Raw genomic sequence first — 20,705 nt, 5'->3', positions numbered from 1 at the left:
GATGAATAACCAACTTTTGTATCAATATGGACAGGACTGGAGGAGATTATGCTGAGTGGAATAAGTCAAGCAGAGATAGTCAATTATCATATGGTTTCACTTACTTGTGGAGCATAAGGAATAACATGGAGGACATCAGGAGAAGGAAAGGAAAAGTGAATTGGGGGAAATTGGTGGCGGAGACAAACCATGAGAGACTGTGGACTCTGAGAAACAAACTGGGGGTTTTGGAAGGGAGTGGGATGGGGGGGATGGGTGAGCCTGGTGGTGGGTATTAAGGAGAGTACCTATTGCATGGAGCACTGGGTGTGGTGCATAAACAATCTTGGAACACTTAAAAACTAAAATAAAATAAAAAACAAACAAACAAAAAAGAAGATATGGTCCATATATACAAAAAAAAAAATCATTCACCATGATCAAGTGGGATTTATTCCTGCAATGCAAGGGTAGTTCAATATTTGCAAATCAACTGATGTGATACATCACATCAATAAGAAAAAGGATACGAATGAGCTGATCATTTCAATAGACACAGAAATAACACTTGACAAGGTATAATATCCATATATGATAAAAACCCTCAACACAGTAGATTTATTTTTTATTATTTTCTATTAAATATTTATTTATGTGTTTTAGGAAGGGAGAAAGTGCGTGTGTGCATACACGAGAACAGGAATTGGGGGAAGGGCAGAGGGAGAGAATCCTTAAGCAGACTCCCTGCTCAGCAGAGAGCCTCAGGAGGGGCTCGATTCCCATGACCATGAACTCACCATCTGAGCCAAAACCAAGAGTCAGACACTCAACCAATTGAGCTATCCAGGCACTCCAGAAAAGTAGTTTTAGAGGAAACATACCTCAACATAATAAAGACCATATGGAAAAGCCCACAGCTAACCTCATCCTTAGCGGGGAAAAAACAGAACTTTTCCCCTAAGGTCAGGAGCAAGGCAAGGATGTCCACTCTCACTACTTGTATTCAACATAGTACTGGAAGTCCTAGCCACAGCAATCAGACAAAACAAACAAACAAACAAACAAAAAAAAACCAAAACCAAACAACAACAACAACAACAACAACAAAAACAAAAACAAAAAAAAACAAATAAAAGACCAGGTCAGTAAGGAAGAAGTCAAACTTTCACTATTTGCAGATGACATAATACTATATGTAGAATACCTGAAAGACTCCACCAAAAAATTGCTAGAACTGTTACACAAATTCAGTAAAGTTGCAAAATCAACATACAGAAATCTGTTCCATTTCTCTACACCAATAATGAAGCAGCAGAAATAAAAATCAAGGATTCAGTCTCATTTACAATTATATGCAAAATAATAAGATTCCTAGGAATAAACCTACCCAAAGAGGTAAAAGATCTATATTCTGAAAACTTTAAAGCACTGATGCAAGAAATTGAAGACAACACAAAGAAATGGGAAGAATGCAAGGAAATGGATTGGAAGAACAAATATTGCTAAAATGTCTGTACTACCCAAAGCAATCTACAGATTTTATGCAACCTTTATCAAAATACCAACAGCATTTTTCACAGAACTAGAACAAACAATCCTAAAATTTATATGAAACCATGAAAAACACTGAATAGCAAAAGCAAGCTTGAAAAAAGAAAGGGAAAGCTGGAGGCATCACAACTCTGGACTTCAAGTTCTGTTAAGAGCTGTAGTAATCAAAACAGAATGGTACTGGCATAAAAATAGACATAGAGATCAATTGAACAGAATAAAAAACCCAGAAATGAACCAACAACTATAAGCTCAACTGATATTTGACAAAAGTAGGAAAGAATATCCAGTGGGAAAAACAATCTCTTCAACAAATGCTGTTGGGAAAACTGGACAGCCACATGCAAAACAATGAAACTGTACCATTTTCTTACACCATACAGAAAAATAAACTCATAAGGTATTAAAGACCTAAACGAGAGACCTGAAATTATAAAAATTCCAGATGAGAACACAGGCAGTAACTTCTCTGACAACTGCTATAGCATTTTTTTTAAACTAGATATGTCTCTTGAGGCAAGGAAAATAAAAGCAAAAAAAAGCTACTCGGACTGCTTCAAAGTAAAAAACTTCTGCACAACGATGGAAACAATCAACTAAACAAAAAGGCAACCTACTGAATGGGAGAAGATATTTACAAATGACTAATGTGATTAAAGGGTTATTACCAAAATTTATAAATCACTTATACAACTCAACACCTAAAAACCAAATAATCCAGTTAAGAAATGGGCAGAGGATATGAACAGACATTTCTCCAAGAAGACATCAGATGGCTAATAGGTGCATGAAAAGAAGCTGATCACCACTTATCATCAGGGAAATGCAAATCAAAACTAAATGAGATATCAACTCACACATGTCAGACTGGCTAAAATCAACAACACAAGAAACAACAAATGTTGGCAAGGATGTGGAGAAGAAGAGCCCTCAGTCACTGTTGGTGGGGAAACAAACTGGTATAGCCACTGTGGGAAAAAGTATGGAGATTTCTCAGAAGTTAAAAATAGAGCTACCATATGATCCAGCAACTGCAGAACTGGGTATTTCCTCCAAAGAATACAAGAACACTAATTCAGAGGGATACAGGCATCCTGATGTTTATAGCAGTGATATTTACAATAGCCAAGTTAGAGAAAAAGTCCAAGTGTGCTTTGATAGAAGAATGGACCAAGAAGCCATGATATATATACATACATGTATATACAACAGAATATTATTTGGCCATGAACAGAATGAAATCTTGCCATTTGCAGTGACATGAATGGAGCTAGAGTATAATGGTAAGCAAAATAAGTCAGACAAAGACAAATACCATATGATTTCACTCATATGTGGAATTTAAGAAACAAAGCAAATGAACCAAGAAAAAGAGAGAGAGAGAGTGAGAGAGAAACCAAGAAACGGACTCTTAACTACAGAGAACAAACTGATGATTACCAGAGGTGGGGGTGTGGGGAATGGGTGAAATAGGAGATGGGGATTAAGGAGTGCACTTGTGGTGAGCACTGGGCCATGTACGGAATTGCTGAATCACTCTATTGTATACCTGAAACTAATATTCCACTGTATGTTAACTAAATGGAATTTAAATAAAAACTTTAAAAAAGTAATGCTTGGAGGTCAAAGCAATAGGGCGTTATGTTTAATAAGATGCAAGGGTGAAGAAGAGGAAGGTATCAAGTACTTTCAGGCTGAAGAGCAGGGAAGAGTTTAATGGAATGGAGGGACTGAAAGGAAGCCAGTGTAGCTAGAGTTGAGTGAGTGGTAAGGGTGGGAGGGGCAGTGGAGGTGGGGAGGCAGGGAGGTTAGAGGAGATGAGGTCAGAATGGTAGGCAGAAACCAGGTGATTGATGACTAGGTAAGGATATTGGAAGGAGTTGAATTTACTCTAAGTGCCATGGGACCTAAAAGACTTTAGACAAGGAGTGATTTATCTTTTCTCAAAGGCATTTTATTTTGGCTTCTGTGTGGGGATAGGCTTGGAAGTGGAAAAGAGAAGCAAGATCAGTTAGGAAGTTATTGCCTATGGTCTGAGGATAAAGTCTTGGAGATGGATACCAGGTAGAGAGATTTAAGATTCCTTTGAAGTGGAACTGATTACTTTTCTTGAATTAAGTTCTTGGTGTGTATATCTGAGTCCTTCAAGAAGTTTTTAATTATTTTCTCCATTTATATACTATGTTTTTATTTCCTCTTTCATTTCTGGAAGACATTTCCCCCAAACATTTAGCATTTGCCTTTGCTGCTCTGATTAAGTCCTTTCTTTCCTTGCACTTACTTGCTGTGGAGTTGATGAGTTTGGGGGATTCTGAAATGCTTCAAACCTTACCCTGATATTCCCTTCATTCAACATAGTGGAAATGATAAAAATGTAAGAACCACTTTATCCCATCCAGATTATTGACTTGGCTGAAATAAACTGCACTCAAGGCGGAGGAGTCAAGATGGCGTAGAAGTAGCAGGCTGAGACTACTTCAGGTAGCAGGAGATCAGCTAGATAGCTTATCTAAAGATTGCAAACACCTACAAATCAAACAGGAGATCGAAGAGAAGAGCAATTCTAGAAACAGAAAATCAACCACTTTCTGAAAGGTAAGACTGGCAGAGAAGTGAATCCAAAGCAAAGGGAAGATAAACTGTAGGGGGAGGGGCCGGCTCCCGGCAAGCGGCAGAGAACAAAATCAGGACTTTTAAAAGTCTATTTTGCTGAGGGACATTGCTCCAGAGGCTAAACCAGGGTGAAGCCCATGCAGGCTCAGCATGGCCTCGGGTCCTGCAGGGTCACAGAAGGATCGGAGTGGCTGAGTGTCGCAGAGCTCACAGGTATTAGGGTTAGGAAGCTGGCTACAGAGACAGAGCCAAGAGTGAGCTCACAGCTTGGGGTTCCCTAGAACCAGTCGCTGGCTCGGTGAGCTCGGAGCGCAGCTGGAGGTCAGGCAGACGGGAATTATTGGGCGCTATTCTCTGAGGGCGCACTGAGGAGTGGAGGCCAGAGCTCTCGGCTCCTCTGAACTGGAGACTGGGAGGCCATCATTTTCATTCCTGTCCTCTGGAACTCTACGGAAAGCGCTCAGGGAACAAAAGCTTCTGAAAGCAAACCCAAGCGGATTACTCAGCCCGGCCCCTGGTAAGGGCAGTGCAGTTCTGGCTGGGGCAAAGACACTTGAGAATCACTACAACAGGCCCCTCCCCCAGAAGATCAACAAGAAATCCAGCCAGGACCAAGTTCACCTACCAAGGAGTTCAGTTTCAATACCAAGGAGAGCGGCAGAATTCCAGAGGAGGAGAAAGCAAAGCACAGAACTCATGGCTTTCTCCCCATGATTCTTTAGTCTTGCAGTTAATTTTTTTTTTCAATTTTTTTCTCTCTTCTTCTGCTAAATTTTTAAAAAAATTTTACCCTTTTCTTTCTTAACGTTTTTAACTAGTTTATCATATATATATATTCTTTTCTTTTTTATATTTTTTCTTTATTAGTTTTCTTTTTTTAATTGTTTCTTTTTTTTTTCTGAACCTCTTTTTATCCCCTTTCTCCCCCCCACGATTTGGGATCTCTTCTGATCTGGTTAAAGCATATTTTCCTGGGGTCTTTGTGACCCTTATAGTATTTTACTTGCTTCTTCATATACTCTTATCTGGACAAAATGACAAGGTGGAAAAATTCACCACAAAAAAAGAACAAGAGGCAGTACTGAAGGCTAGGGACCTAATCAATACAGACATTGGTAATATGTCAGATCTAGAATTCAGAATGACGATTCTCAAGGTTCTAGCCGGGCTCGAAAAAGGCATATTAGAGAAACCCTCTCGGGAGATATAAAAGCACTTTCTGGAGAAATAAAAGAACTAAAATCCAACTAAGTTGAAATAAAAAAAAAGCTATTAATGAGGTGCAATAAAAAATGGAGGCTCTCACTGTTAGGATAAATGAGGTAGAAGAAAGAATTAGCAATATAGAAGACTAAATGACAGAGAATAAAGAAGCTGAGCAAAAGAGGGACAAACAGCTACTGGACCACAAGGGCAGAATTCGAGAGATAAGTGACACCATAAGACAAAACAACATTAGAATAATTGGGATTTCAGAAGAAGAAGAAAGAGAGAGGGGAGCAGAAGGTATATTGAAGAGAATTATTGGAGAGAATTTTCCCAATAATGGCAAAGGCAACAAGCATCTAAATCCAGGAGGTGCAGAGAACCCCCCTCAAAATCAATAAGAATAGGTCCACACCCCGTCACCTAATAGTAAAATTTACAAGTCTTAGTGACAAAGAGAAAATCCTGAAAGCAGCCCGGGAAAAAAAGTCTGTAACATATAATGGTAAAAATATTAGATTGGCAGCAGACTTATCCACAGGCCAGAAAGAGCTGGCATGATATATTCAGAGCATTAAATGAGAAAAACATGCAGCCAAGAATACTATATCCAGCTAGGCTATCATTGAAAGTAGAAGGAGGGATTAAAAGCTTCCAGGACAAACAAAAGCTGAAAGAATTTGCAAACACCGAACCAGCTCTACAGGAAATATTGAAAGGGGTACTCTAAGCAAAGAGAGAGCCTAAAAGTAGTAGATCAGAAAGAAACAGAGACCATATACAGCAACAGTCACCTTACAGGCAATACAATGACACTAAATTCATATCTCTCAATAGTTACCCTGAATGTTAATGGGCTAAATGCCCCAATCAAAAGACACAGGGTATCAGAATGGATAAAAAACAAAACCCATCAATATGTTGCCTACAAGAAACTCATTTTAAACCCAAAGACACCTCCAGATTTAAAGTGAGTGGGTGGAAAACAATTTACCATGCTAATGGACATCAGAAGAAAGCACGAGTGGCAATCCTTATTTCAATTAGATTTTAAGCCAAAGACTATAATAAGAGATGAGGAAGGACACTATATCATACTCAAAGGATCTGTCCAACAAGAAGATCTAACAATTTTAAATATCTATGCCCCTAATGTGGGAGCAGCCAACTATATAAACCAATTAATAACAAAATCAAAGAAACACATCAACAATAATACAATAATAGTAGGGGACTTTAACACTCCCCTCCCTGAAATGGACAGATCATCCAAGCAAAAGATCAACAAGGACATAAAGGCCTTAAATGGCACACTGGAACAGCTGGACATCACAGATATATTCAGAACATTAAAAAAAAAAAAAGAACATTTTATCCCAAAGGAACAGAATACACATTCTTCTCTAGTGCACATGGAACATTCTCCAAAATAGATCACATCCTGGGTCCTAAATCAGGTCTCAACCAGTATCAAAAGATTGGGATAATTCCCTGCATATTTTCAGACCACAATGCTCTGAAGATAGAACTCAATCACAAGAGGAAATTTGGAAAGAACCCAAATACATAGAGACTAAACAGCATCCTTCTAAAGAATGAATGGGTCAACCAGGAAATTAAAGAAGAATTGAAAAAAATTCATGGAAACAAATGATAATGAAAACACAATGGTTCAAAATCTGTGGGACACAACAAAGGCAGTCCTGAGAAGAAAATATATAGTGGTACTAGCCTTTCTCAAGAAACAAGAAAGGTCTCAGGTACACAACGTAACCCTACACCTAAAGGAGCTGGAGAAAGAACAAGAAAGAAACCCTAAACCCATCAGGAGAAGAGAAATCATAAAGATCAGAGCAGAAATCAGTGAAATAGAAACCAAAAAAAAAAAAAAAAACCCAATAGAACAAATCAATGAAACTAGGAGCTTGTTCCTTGAAAGAATTAATAAGATTGATAAACCCCTGGCCAGACTTATCAAAAAGAAAAGAGGAAGGACACAAATAAATAAAATCATGAATGAAATAGGAGAGATCACAACTAACACCAAAGAAATACAGACAATTATAAGTTCATACTATGAGCAACTCTACACCAACAAATTTGACAATCTGGAAGAAATGGATGCATTCCTAGAGACATATAAACTACCACAACTGAACCAGGAAGAAATAGAAAACCTGAACAGACCCATAACCAGTAAGGAGATTGAAACAGTCATCAAAAATCTCCAAACAAACAAAAGCCCAGGGCCAGATGGCTTCCTGTGGGAATTCTACCAAACATTTAAAGAAGAACTAATTCCTATTCTCCTGAAACTGTTCCAAAAAATAGAAATGGAAGGAAAACTTCCAAACTCATTTTATGAGGCCTGCATCACCTTGATCCCAAAACCAGACAAGGATCCCATCAAAAAAGAGAACTACAGACCAATATCTTTGATGAACACAGATGCAAAAATTCTCACCAAAATACTAGCCAATAGGATTCAACAGTACATTAAAAGGATTATTCACCACGACCAAGTGGGATTTATTCCAGGGCTGCAAGGTTCGTTCAACATCCGCAAATCAATCAATGGTGATACAACACATCAATAAAAGAAAGAACAAGAACCATATGATACTCTCAATAGATGCTGAAAAAGCATTTGACAAAGTAAAGCATCCCTTCCTGATCAAAACTCTTCAAAGTGTAGGGACAGAGGGCACATACCTCAAATTTATCAAAGCCATCTATGAAAAACCCACCGCAAATATCATTCTCAATGGAGAAAAACTGAAAGCTTTTCCGCTAAAGTCAGGAACACGGCTGGGATGTCCATTATCACCACTGCTATTCAACATAGTACTAGAAGTCCTAGCCTCAGCAATCAGACAACAAAAGGACATTAAAAGCATCCAAATCAGCAAAGAAGACGTCAAACTATCACTCTTCATAGATGATATGATACTATATGTTGAAAACCCAAAAGACTCCACTCCAAAACTGCTAGAACTTGTGCAGGAATTCAGTAAAGTGTCAGGATATAAAACCAATGCACAGAAATCAGTTGCATTTCTCTACACCAACAACAAGACAGAAGAAAGAGAAATTAAGGAGTCAATCCCATTTACAATTGCACCCAAAACTATAAGATACTTAGGAATAAACCTAACCAAAGAGGCTAAGAATCTATACTCAGAAAACTATAAAGTACTCATGAAAGAAATTGAGGAAGACACAAAGAAATGGAAAAATGTTCCATGCTCCTGGATTGGAAGAATAAATATTGTGAAAATGTCTATGCTACCTAAAGCAATCTACACATTTAATGCAATTCCTATCAAAATACCATCCATTTTTTTCAAAGAAATGGAACAAATAATCCTAAAATGCATATGGAACCAGAATAGAACTCGAATAGCCAAAGGAATATTGAGAAAGAATGCCAAAGTTGGTGGCATCACAATTCCGGACTTCAAGGTCTATTACAAAGCTGTCATCATCAAGACAGCATGGTACTGGCACAGAAACAGACACATAGATCAATGGAACAGAATAGAGAGCCCAGAAATAGACCCTCAACTCTATGGTCAAGTAATCTTCAACAAAGCAGGAAAGAATGTCTAATGGAAAAAAGACAGCCTCTTCAATAAATGGTGCTGGGAAAATTGGACAGCCACATGCAGAAAAATGAAATTGTACCTTTTCCTTACACCACACATGAAAATAGACTCAAAATGGATGGAGGACCTCAATGTGAGAAAGGAATCCATCAAAATCCTTGAGGAGAACACAGGCAGCAACCTCTTCGACCTCAGCCACAGCAACATCTTCCTAAGAACATCACCAAAGGCAAGGGAAGCAAGGGCAAACATGAACTATTGGGATTTTATCAAGATCAAAAGCTTGTGCACAGCAAAGGAAAGAAGACAACTGACAGAATTGGAGAAGATATTTGCAAACGAAAACCAAAACCAAAGACAAAACCAAAAGACAACTGACAGAATTGGAGAAGATATTTGCAAACGACATATCAGATAAAGGGCTAGTGTCCAAAATCTATAAAGAACTTAGCAAACTCAACACCTAAAGAACAAATAATCCAATCAAGAAATGGGCAGAAGACATGAACAGACATTTCTGCAAAGAAGACATCCAGATGGCCAACAGACACATGAAAAAGTGCTCCATTTCACTCCGCATCAGGGAAATGCAAATCAAAACCACAATGAGGTATCACCTCACACCAGTCAGAATGGCTAAAATGAACAAGTCAGGAAATGACAGACACTGGCGATGATGCAGAGAAAGGGGAACCCTTCCACACTGTTGGTGGGAATGCAAGCTGGTGCAACCACTCTGGAAAACAGCATGGAGGTTCCTCAAAATGTTGAAAATAGAACTACCATATGACCCAGCAATTGTGCTACTGGGTATTAACCCTAAAGATGCAAACGTAGTGATCTGAAGGGGCACGTGCACCCGAATGTTTATAGCAGCAATGTCCACAATAGCCAAACTATGGAAAGAACCTAGATGTCCATCAACAGATCAATGGATAAAGAAGAAGTGGTATATATATACAATGGAATACTATGCAGCCATCAAAAGAAATGAAATCTTGCCATTTGCGACAACATGGATGGAACTAGAGGGTATCATGCTTAGCGAAATAAGTCAAGTGGAGAAAGACAACTATCATATGATCTCCCTGATATGAGGAAGTGGAGATGCAACATGGGGGGTTAAGGGGGTAGGAGAAGAATAAATGAAACAAGATGGGATTGGGAGGGAGAAAAACCATAAGTGACTCTTAATCTCACAAAACAAACTGAGGGTTGCTGGGGGGAGGGGGGTTGGGAGAAGGGGAGTGGGGTTATGGACATTGGGGAGGGTATGTGCTTTGGTGAGTGCTGTGAAGTGTGTAAATCTGGCGATTCACAGGTTTATCCCCTGTACCCCTGGGTAAAAAATATATTATATGTTTATAAAAAATAAAAAAAAAAGAAAAAAAAACTGCACTCAAACTTAAGCATTTCTTTCTTTTTTTTTTTTTTTTAAGCTTAAGCATTTCTTAAGGCAATTTATCTATTAACAGCATAGTTCACTTTCAGGACCTGTTTGCTTATCCAGTGGGTACTTAACAGGCTCCAAATTTACACTTTAATAATGGGCCTCTTGATTTTCTTGCATGTCTGGGACAGAACGGGATGGACATTTGGAACATTTGGAAAGGGTTGTTAAGACCTTATGTCATTACTTAAGGATACCATAAGCATGTCCTCCTGTTTCCAACACCATCAAAGGACAAAATCAAAACAGACTGCAAATTGGACAATGTTCAATTAAAGATTCACCTCCAAGCATTAGGCTACCCATTATTCCTCCTCAGTGGAAACTCTTCTCAGACTGAAGTTACCCCCTTCAGAGAAAAAAGACTGCTACTAGGGAGGCTATAAATAGACTGGGCCCAGGAGTAAGGAAACTCTGTACCCACATCATGAAACTAGGAGAAGCAAGGAGTGCAGAGGCATTCTTTATGTTTGTTGGGGACTTCAAAAGCAGCCTAGAGGGGATGAGGAGTCCCAGAAATATAAAATGGTGGTGGTGGGCAGTGGGAAGAGAATATATTTGCACCACAGTAAGGCATGAGCATAGTGTGTTGTCAGTGACAAAGAGACAAGCAGCCCCTGACATCTGGGATCCAGCCTGCCACTATTAACTGGGCCTTGGTGTTTTCTTGTTGAGCATAAATAGTCTCACAGAACATCAATATTAGGGAAGGTTGCTCTGCAACCATGATGGATCAAGACAAAAATAAGACTACTCCACAATCATGTCTGAACATTGTTAAAATATGAACAGTGTCCCACCCACCAAAAATGACCAAACATCTCCCATCCTGGCTAATATGAGTGACTGTTGCTTCTTTACCAACTACTGCTCTAGCTTAGGTCAGTCTGCCCCACTTAGAGATAAGATTAATTTAGGAATCTAATCACAGAATTTCCCCCACTTTCTGATAGCCTTTTTTTTTTTTAAAGATTTTATTTATTTATTTGACAGAGAGAAATCACAAGTAGATGGAGAGGCAGGCAGAGAGAGAGAGAGAGAGAGAGGGAAGCAGGCTCCCTGCTGAGCAGAGAGCCCGATGCGGGACTCGATCCCAGGACCCTGAGATCATGACCTGAGCCGAAGGCAGTGGCTTAACCCACTGAGCCACCCAGGCGTCCCATTGATAGCCTTTTTAAAAAAAGATTTATTTATTTATTTGACAGAGAGAGATCACAAGTAGGCAGAGAGGCAGGCAGAGAGAGAGAGAGGAGGAAGCAGGCTCTCTGCTGAGCAGAGAGCTAGATGTGGGACTTGATCCCAGGACCCTGAGATCATGACCCGAGCTGAAGGCAGCGGCTTAACCCACTGAGCCACCAAGGCACCCCAGCCTTTAAACGTAGAACAAAACCAGCTAGTGTAACTAAGTCAGCCTTGTTTCCTCAGGAATTTCCTGGTTTAAGCACTGAAACTCTCACATTCCAGGGAATCCTTCAGTCTCAGGAAAACTGGGGTGGCTGGTAAATGGCCTGCTTCCCTCAACCCTCATGCAGATCATCTAAAGCAAGTCCAAATCCTCTTAAGTCCCTTCTACCACCCTGTCACTGAGATGCCCCATGGTTTCTCATGGTGTGCATTCTCCCTTTGCTGCAGCAAATAAAAAACCCACCTTTTTCAACTACAGGTCTTTCCTAGTGATCTGTGGTTGGAGGGCATTAACATCAGTAAGCAAAGAGGCACAACATTGTGGAAATTCTCCCAAGGTCTAGCATGGAAAAATGGGATCGAAGGAATGGAGAAGTAGGTGGAACAGGGCCAGAAGGCAAGGGTGCTACAGCCCTGAGGGGGCCAACGCTGAAAAGGTGGTTTTTAGGGGTGATAAAAGACGAGGTGATGGAGATGAAGCCACGAGCTTTTGGAGGAGGAAGAGGAGTTGTTACGCACTCCCCACCCCCATGCTTAAACAATCATTGAACACTACATCGAAAACTAATGATGGGGGCGCCTGGGTGGCTCAGTGGGTTAAAGCCTCTGCCTTCGGCCCAGGTCATGATCCCAGGGTCCTGGAATCAAGCTCCGCATCGGGCTCTCTGCTTCGTGGGGAGTCTGCTTCCTCCTCTCTCTCTGCCTGCCTCTCTGCCTACTTGTGATTTTTGTCTGTCAAATAAATAAATAAATAAATAAAATCTTAAAAAAAAAAAAACTAATGATGTACTATATGCTGGCTAATTGAACATAACAGTTAAAAAATTTAAAAAAAGAATAATATAAAGGTTAAAAAAAAAGAACACTAGTGAAAAGATAGCAAAACCTCACACCCTTTTGGCTTATGTTACAAAATAATGAGTCAATCTGTAATGGCCTAGAAGCTGATCATAGAGTTTTTGTATCCACACTTGCTTTACTGTCGACTGCATCATCTAATAATTTCTATATAAGGTAAATTTCTGGGAAGAGAGAACTCCAATAACACACCAGTTGACAGGTCTTACAACTGCAAAATATTAAACTTACAATTTTAATTCTTTGGGGTTGAGGACATTCAATGTTAAAGATCAGTAATCAGACAGGAAGACAAATCATGAGAGACTCTTAAGTCTAGAGAACAAACTGAGGGTTGCTGGAGGGAAGGTGGTTGGGGGACGTGGTAACTGGCTGATGGGCATTATGGAGGGCATGTGATGTGATGACCACTGGGCATTATGGAGGGCATGTGATGTGATGACCACTGGGTGTTATACGCAACTGATGAATTACTGAACTCTACCTCTGAAACTATATTTTGGCTAGTTGAATTTAAATTAATAAAATAAAGTGGTAATAGGAAAAATGAAAAAATAAAATAAAGGCCCTACAACAGTGTCTGACATATAGTAAATGGCAACAAATATAAACTATTACAAATACTATCATTATGCTCTCTTTTTCAATGTGCTTGTTTGAAAAAAGGGACAATGCAGTAGTTTTAAAAAATGTTTTTGATCACGTACCTTTGAGTATGCTGGAAGTACATATTGAATGCTAAATGTAACTGCCTTGTTTCTAATACTCTGCTCAGAGTCAAACGTTTAGATGACTGTGTACATGCCCTTTGGTGAAATTTATTGTAAGTGATCTTTGGTAAATCTTTTAAAATCAGGGGCTGGGTACCCACATTCCACTCGATATTGGCCCCTACTGCGCGTTGCAAAGCAAGTTTTGCAACCGGATTACAATTTAGATTGGTACTATTTATACTTAAAAAATAGCAGGGGGGAGGCGCCTGGGTGGCTCAGTTGGTTAAGCCACTGCCTTCCGCTCAGGTCATGATCTCGGGGTCCTGGGATCAAGTCCTGCATTGGGCTCTCTGGTCAGCAGGGAGACTGTTTCTCTCTCTCTCTCTCTCTCTCTCTCTCTCTCTCTCTGCCTGCCTCTCTATCTACTTGTGATCTCTCTCTCTCTCAAATAAATAAATAAAATCTTTTTAAAAAATAGCAGGGGGTGAAAACAAGGTGATTGTCCATGCAAAAGGAAACTTAGAGCGCTCAGAATCTAATTGGAACATTAGGGAAGTAGGTTCCTTAGAACAGATTCAGTTTCTGATTTTCATGAGAAAGCTGTCTTTCTTTATTTCTACAAAAGTAAAAGTCACCTGTAAAAATGTAGGAACATGCATGGAAGCCTTCTGGAGTCCTCTGAAGTTCAAAAGAAGAAAAGAGTGAATGCCTAAGTTCTGGGAGTGTCTAGAATATATTATAAAAGGTAGCAAATGGAGTTTTGTACATTTATGATAACTTGGTACTGCTGAAAGATCGTCTTTACCAGGTGTTTTGATACCTAGGGAAACAATCAGCTTGTTTATCCTACATTAGTACTAAACTGCCATACTGCATGTGTATAACCTGCAAGTTCCAGTCGCTACTATTCTTAACACAAATTTGATTTACTCTTTTGCAATTCTGAAATGTGTTGAATTTACATTAATTTCCTCAGGGCTCAAGTTTGGTGGTGATAACCAATTATCCTGATATTGTGTTCTTCCAGTTCTTACCCTGTTTGAAATTATTGCCTTTTATTTCCCTCTTTAGCTATTTGGGGCTAAAAATACCCATTCTTACCCACACTATAGAAAACTTGGGTAACAAATCTACTTCTTTACTAGTTTAAGTATCATTTATTTGGAAACTGGCATTGTTTTACAAAACAAATAAAATAAAAACAATAATTCTTGGAAGTAAATTCCAGTAGCAAGTTAATAAATTAGATGGTTATACTTACTTATGAAGTCCTAAGGAAATACTTACAAGGGAAACTTTTACTTTTGATGTAAATTTTGGTGTGATCTTATTTCTACTATGCCTTTTCCAATGTATACTCTTTCTAGAGAGTAGTTTTATATGTATTAGTCCCACAAACATTCAAATCTCATATGCACACAGCAGATAGATTCCCATTTCTCTAAACATTTTGTGTACTTACAATATGCTATTGTTTACTTATAATAATCGGTTCTGTAGTTACTGCATACTTGAATACATACAATTCTTTCTGTCTAAGTAAATGAATCAAACTGAAAAGCACAAATTGAAAATGGAATTAAAATATTTAAGTTTTCTTTAATGTTTAGAAGTAAGGTGCATTTTCTTCAAAAACAGTTATGAAATAAACAGTGAGCAAACTAATACAACTAAGAAAATCGTGAAAGGGATATAGAGATCACTTCATGAATTGCTTTTGTCTTTGGAACAATTTAATTACAAGTATTAATTAAGGGATAATAGTGCTGGGCAAAAAAGAAAAAAAAATTAAATCATTTTTACAATGTCATTGCCAGATCCTAGAGTAATTCTAGATTGAAATACCATTTTAAGATAAACAAAGACAAACTCTCTTTAGGACTCGGTCATTACTTACCGAAATTTGCCATCTGTATTGTCTGGTTGCCAGTGTCTGGAACATTGTAAATCACAACAGCATCTGCGTTTCTTCTGCCCGCTGCTTGAATTTTTTCCGAAAATGTACAATTACCTCTTTCTATCAGTGCAATCCAGGGACTGTTAGTATTAGTAAACTCAGTGTTGTAGTCACAAGCTTGGTAGTTATTGTTCTTGGGGATGCCCACCACCCCCATAGCATTAGCCACTGGTGAGGCTAATCCATAAACACCACATTCACACCTCTCTATCGTAGTGTAGTTGCTGGTTTCATTGTAATAAGTCACAGTCACATAGGCATTCATTGAAAAAGACGCCGTGATTTTAAATAAAAAGGTAAAAATTACAAGCAGCCGAAAACAACTGGACTTATTCTCCTGGTTCATTGCTTGTTCATCTGAGCATAAAACTTAAGATGTCTGCTGGTATTTCCAACTATCAGTCACCATTTGTCCACTCAAGTCCCCGCTAGGCAGAAGTTTGAAATTTCAGTTGCAAGTAGGTAACTGATCTCACCTCTAGCAACATAAGCTCTGAATACATCAGCTCTATTTCACTTTAGTTATCTACGTTCTCCCTTGCCTGCCCCTCCTCCAACTGCACACACGTAACCTTTAACCAGGACTACGTTAGCAATAAATAACACCATAAACTTTATTCTACATGTCAACTTATCAGGATTGGATGACTTCCTGCACTGAGATTTTTTTTCTTAATGTGCCAGCTAATGCACGTTCATAAACATGGAGTGGATCGGAATGAGGAACTGGACTCTTGGGAATCCCACGTGACGAGGCTGAAAGTCACCTCTCTCAGATTATCTAAAACAAACTGGTTTTCCAAGCCCTGCTGAAATATGCTATCCACCAGTCCAGCCAGGAGTTAAGACCCAGAAGTTTAATTGCTACGGTAGACGTAGAATTGATTTTATAGCCCTTCCCCCTCTTACTTCTTTGTGGAATTTTTCTTAACAGGCTCCCCAAGGAATATCTTCAGCCACCTTGTTTATTCGTTGAAAAGTCAACATATTTCAGTGGCTAGGGATCCTTTTAAGTACAGTGCCTTGCCCGTGGTAGGCGCTCAAATATTTGTTGATTGCCTGATACCTGAGTTGCAGCATTCCATTAATTTTTATGTCCCATGTGTTATACTGTAACAAAAGATTGGTCAAGGTTTGATTTTGAATATTTAGTATTTTTAATTCTGGTGCTTTCAGATGTCTAGACAGACTTATTTATTTCGTCACTTCCTTTATTGTAAGCTCTGCTTTTAATCAGGAGTGCAACTGATATGTATTGCTGAAGGGTCAACTGGTCTGGCCAAGTGGCTGGGCTAGGGAGATTGCAATATGTGCCAAGGGCTGGTGAAGAAGTTGATAAATTGACAAGACAGAGATAGCAGGAGTCTGGGCCAAAAGTCAGCAAATGAGACAAACAGGCATCAGGCTTTCAGAGAAGCTGAGGACACCAGGTCAAAAGGAAAGCAGGCACAATGGTAGTCTGAAGTCCAAGGGAAGTAGTCTGGAACCAGAGAGACTCCTAGAGCCAGGGGAACAGGAAAACAGAAAATAGGAAAATGGGAGACATTGTTGAGTGAGATAATCAATGAATATATTTCTTCCCCTACTTCTTGTCCATCCTTAGGCATCTGAGGTAACAGCGTTGGAGTGGACCCTGCAGTAGGAATGAACAGAAAGATATTTCTTCCCCTACTTCTTGTCTGTCCTTAGGCATCTGAGATAACAGCGTTGGAGTGGACCCTGTGGTAGGAATGAATCCTTCTATTCAGCAGAAGGGAGGAGTTCAGGAAATGTGCGATAGAAACTGATGAATAAATCCCAACAGATGCACGCTACAGATTTAAACTTTCTATCCTATTATAGCTGTCGATTACTCACCTGTACATCCCCTCCCCTGTTATTATAAGCACCTTACACATAGTAATCGGTTAATAATTATTCATGGAATTGAACTGGAAAGTTTAAAGGTCTAGGTGTATTAGCTTGTGGTCTACTTAAGAGTAAACACAAAAAGTTGAACATTTTGCTGTTAGGACTATGATTTCGATGTTCAAACTCATAAGAAAGCCTGTCTTCACTGGACAAAGAAAACTGTCATATTGAAAAGGGAAGTGTTACTATGGCCAAATCTATTAGTTTGCTGATTGTTGATAGACATCTCTGATAAATGCAACATCAGCATGCAATATGCAAATAATTAGTCAAGTCCTAGAAATTTAACTTTTGCTTTTCCTACCAGGTATTACATTGCTTCTCAAGGAAAAACGTCTCATGAAATAGTTTAAAAACAGATTAGTGAGAAATTAAATCTAAATTCATTAGAAGTTAAGTTTTGTTCATTGTAACTTAATAGTTTCAAATCTTCAGGTTATATTTTTTGCAGAAGTTAAGTCATTACAGGCCTTAAAAATGACAACTTCCCTGTAACACTTTGTGGTAGTGCTGGTATATTAAAAATGATTTTACTAAACTACTTAAAATTGTTCTGAAGGTTGAAATGCATGAATTTCTTCAGTAACCAGCATCATATATCTTGTACAAGGTGCATTTATGTTTCCTTTTATGACATTCAGAGAGAGAGTTGTAACTTACAAACATAATCTTAGATTGTTTTTGAAAATTTGCAGTTAAGTAAAATTAGTCCCAGAAAAATAAACACCTGCCAATGTAATTTTTCTGTTAACTCTTAAGGTAATTTGCTGGAGTGTGAGAGGTCTAGTTCTTTTTCAGTGTTTTTATTTTTTTTAAGATTTTATATATTTGAGAGAGAGAGAGAGAGAGAGAGAGAGAAAGCGTGCGCGCACATGCACAAGTGGGAGGGAGGGGCAGAGGGACAGGGAGAAGCAGACTCCCTGTAGAGCAGGGAGTCTGTTTCGGGGGCTTGATCCCAGGACACTGAGATCATGACCTGAGGTGAAGGCAGATGCCTACCTGACTGAGCCACTTAGGTACCCCTGAAGTTTTGTTTGTGGAACACCTACATTATACTCACCTGGAATTTTATTTAAGTGAAGATTTCTGGGTTCCACCCCCAATAATCCTGAATCAGAATCTGAGGAAAATATCTAGGAATTCACATTTTAAATGAGCTTTCCAGGTAATTCTTATGCACTTGACAATTTAAGAACTTGAAAGCATAAACTTGTACATGAAGAAAATAGTACAGGATCGTAGTTTTGACAGATTTGGTGCTGTCATTTTATTTCATCCTCATTGTGCTTCAGCTTCCAATCTATATTTGTATCTATATAGTGTACATCTACATATTGTATGATCTATATTTGTGTGTTTCTTTGTACTTCAGGTGGTAGTATGAACATTTTTTTAAGTATATTGCAAACCCAAAGTTGGCACAAGTGCTGATTCTGCAACAGCTACTATTATATCCTCAGGAAAATAAAAACCTCTCTGGGACTTTTTCTTCATTTACACCATAAAAGAGGTTAGATTAGAGTTTACTTATCCATAAGTTCTTTTCCAGATCTGATATGCTAGAACTCTGAAAATAAAAGTTGTTTAGAAACTATCAATTTTTAAAAAGATTTTATTTATTTATTTGGGGGGTGCTGAGTGGGAGGGGCAGAGGAAGAAGAGCATCTCAGACTCTGCACTGAATGTGGAGCCCAACACAGGGCTTGATCTCATGACTCCGAGATCAAGACCTGAGCCAAAATCAAGAATTGGATGCTTAAACAGCTGAGCCACTGAGGTGCCCTTAAAAACTATCAATTTTTAATTTTTCCTTCCTTTCAGCACAATTTATGATGAAACTGCATTGAAAGTAGCTGAAATCATAGCACCTAAAACCAAGGTAAATTCAAAGTGTTGGTTAAAGCTTGAGCTTTAATAAAATTGACAAGTGCTCTAAACAGTGCTGTATAGCAGTGGCTTTCAAACTTGTCTGCGTATTAGAATCACCTGGGCAGCTAGCTGTTAACTACCTTAATGCCCAGGTTACAGCCCAACCAGAAACTTAAGCATAACAATTTTTCAAATTGCCAGGTAATACCAACGTGAAACCAAGTTTGAGAACCACTGCTATACAGTATTGTTCAAACATTTAATATTCCTGGACTTTTTAGATTACTTGTATCTTATTATTAAGGACCTTAATAAGTATTAAATATCTTAGCAAAAGTACATAATTAGTATTAATAAAAGCATAGAGAAGGGAGTTATTCATCTCTTAGGCAAAGAACATTTCAAATTTCTCCCTATGATTGAACGACACTTATGGCAAACCCATAATGGGAAGATGAGGAAGCACAGAGCTGCATTTTTTTTTAAGATTTTTTTTAAAATTTATTTTTATTTGAGAGAGAGACAGTGAGAGAGAGCATGAGAGGCGAGAAGGTCAGAGGGAGAAGCAGACTCCCCATGGAGCTGGGAGCCCGATGCGGGACTCAATCCCGGGACTCCGGGACTGTGACCTGAGCCGAAGGCAGTTGCTTAACCAACTGAGCCACCCAGGCGCCCCCAGAGCTGCATTTCTAATAGAATGCAGGTAATCCTTGATTATTCATAGCAAACTTCCAGTTTTGGGCTGGATGACTCTAACTTGGTGTATGTTCAAAAGGAATAAAAATTAATTTTAATATTAGCCCAAGCCAAATAAAAGAAATAACTGAGATCTGATATTACAAAATCACTTGATGTCCAAAGTCAAATATGCCTAGGAACATATGACAGCAAAGATACATCTTACTTGGGAAATAAATTGCCTTTGTGATTTTGAGGGGGGAGGGGAAGAGTTTTGTGGGTTAAAATTTTTTCAGTGGAATTTGTTAAGAACTGGACCATTAGAACTGGGCAAGACGCCTGAATCTATATTTTAATGTTATCTCTGAAGTTTATATGGACTGTATATCTAGCTGGTCCTCTTGTTTTTACTTCTGCCCACTGCATTAGTAGTATATAGGTTGGACTGCTGACCAGAGACCCAAAATAGTGGTGACATAAACAAGATAGTTTATCTTTCTCTCATGTAATAGCCCGAACAGTTAAGAAGTACAAAGCTGGTATGGCAGCTCAACATCAGGGACGTAGGCTCCTACTAGCTGGTTGGGTTGACATCCTTATAATGTTGCTCTTCCTCTGCAAGACAGATGTCTCACCACCATGCTCACATTTTAGTCAGTGGGGAAGGGAGGTAAAGGGAAAGAGAGCATTTTCTTACAGCCTTTGGGAAATTGGCTAGTAATTGTACAGATCACTTATGCTTACTTCTGAGCTTAGAACTTAGTGACAAGGCCATATCTAACAACAAAGGAACCAGGGGAAAGTATTGTAGGTAGCTATGTTCTGAGCTAAAAATGGACAGATCTACTACTATAGAAGAGAATAGTTATTAGGGTCAAGTAACAGTCTCTGGCAACCTCTTTATAACCATT

The 20,705-nt window shown here is 38.8% G+C and overlaps 1 protein-coding gene across 1 annotated transcript in view; it reads right to left on the bottom strand.

Annotated features, from left to right (window-relative positions):
* RNF128 (ring finger protein 128) overlaps positions 1–15,982 on the bottom strand; it is a 108,063-nt gene extending 92,081 nt beyond the window's left edge. The window contains exon 1 of the mRNA XM_059157857.1: positions 15,277–15,982. Within this exon, the coding sequence (XP_059013840.1) occupies positions 15,277–15,682 (406 nt within the window). The 5' untranslated portion in view covers positions 15,683–15,982. The remainder of the gene's footprint in view (positions 1–15,276) is intronic.
* Positions 15,983–20,705: the final 4,723 nt, after the last annotated feature.

Source organism: Mustela lutreola, chromosome X (assembly GCF_030435805.1).
Source record: "Mustela lutreola isolate mMusLut2 chromosome X, mMusLut2.pri, whole genome shotgun sequence".
Lineage (NCBI taxonomy): Eukaryota > Metazoa > Chordata > Mammalia > Carnivora > Mustelidae > Mustela > Mustela lutreola.
This window is presented reverse-complemented; position numbering and strand designations above follow the sequence as displayed.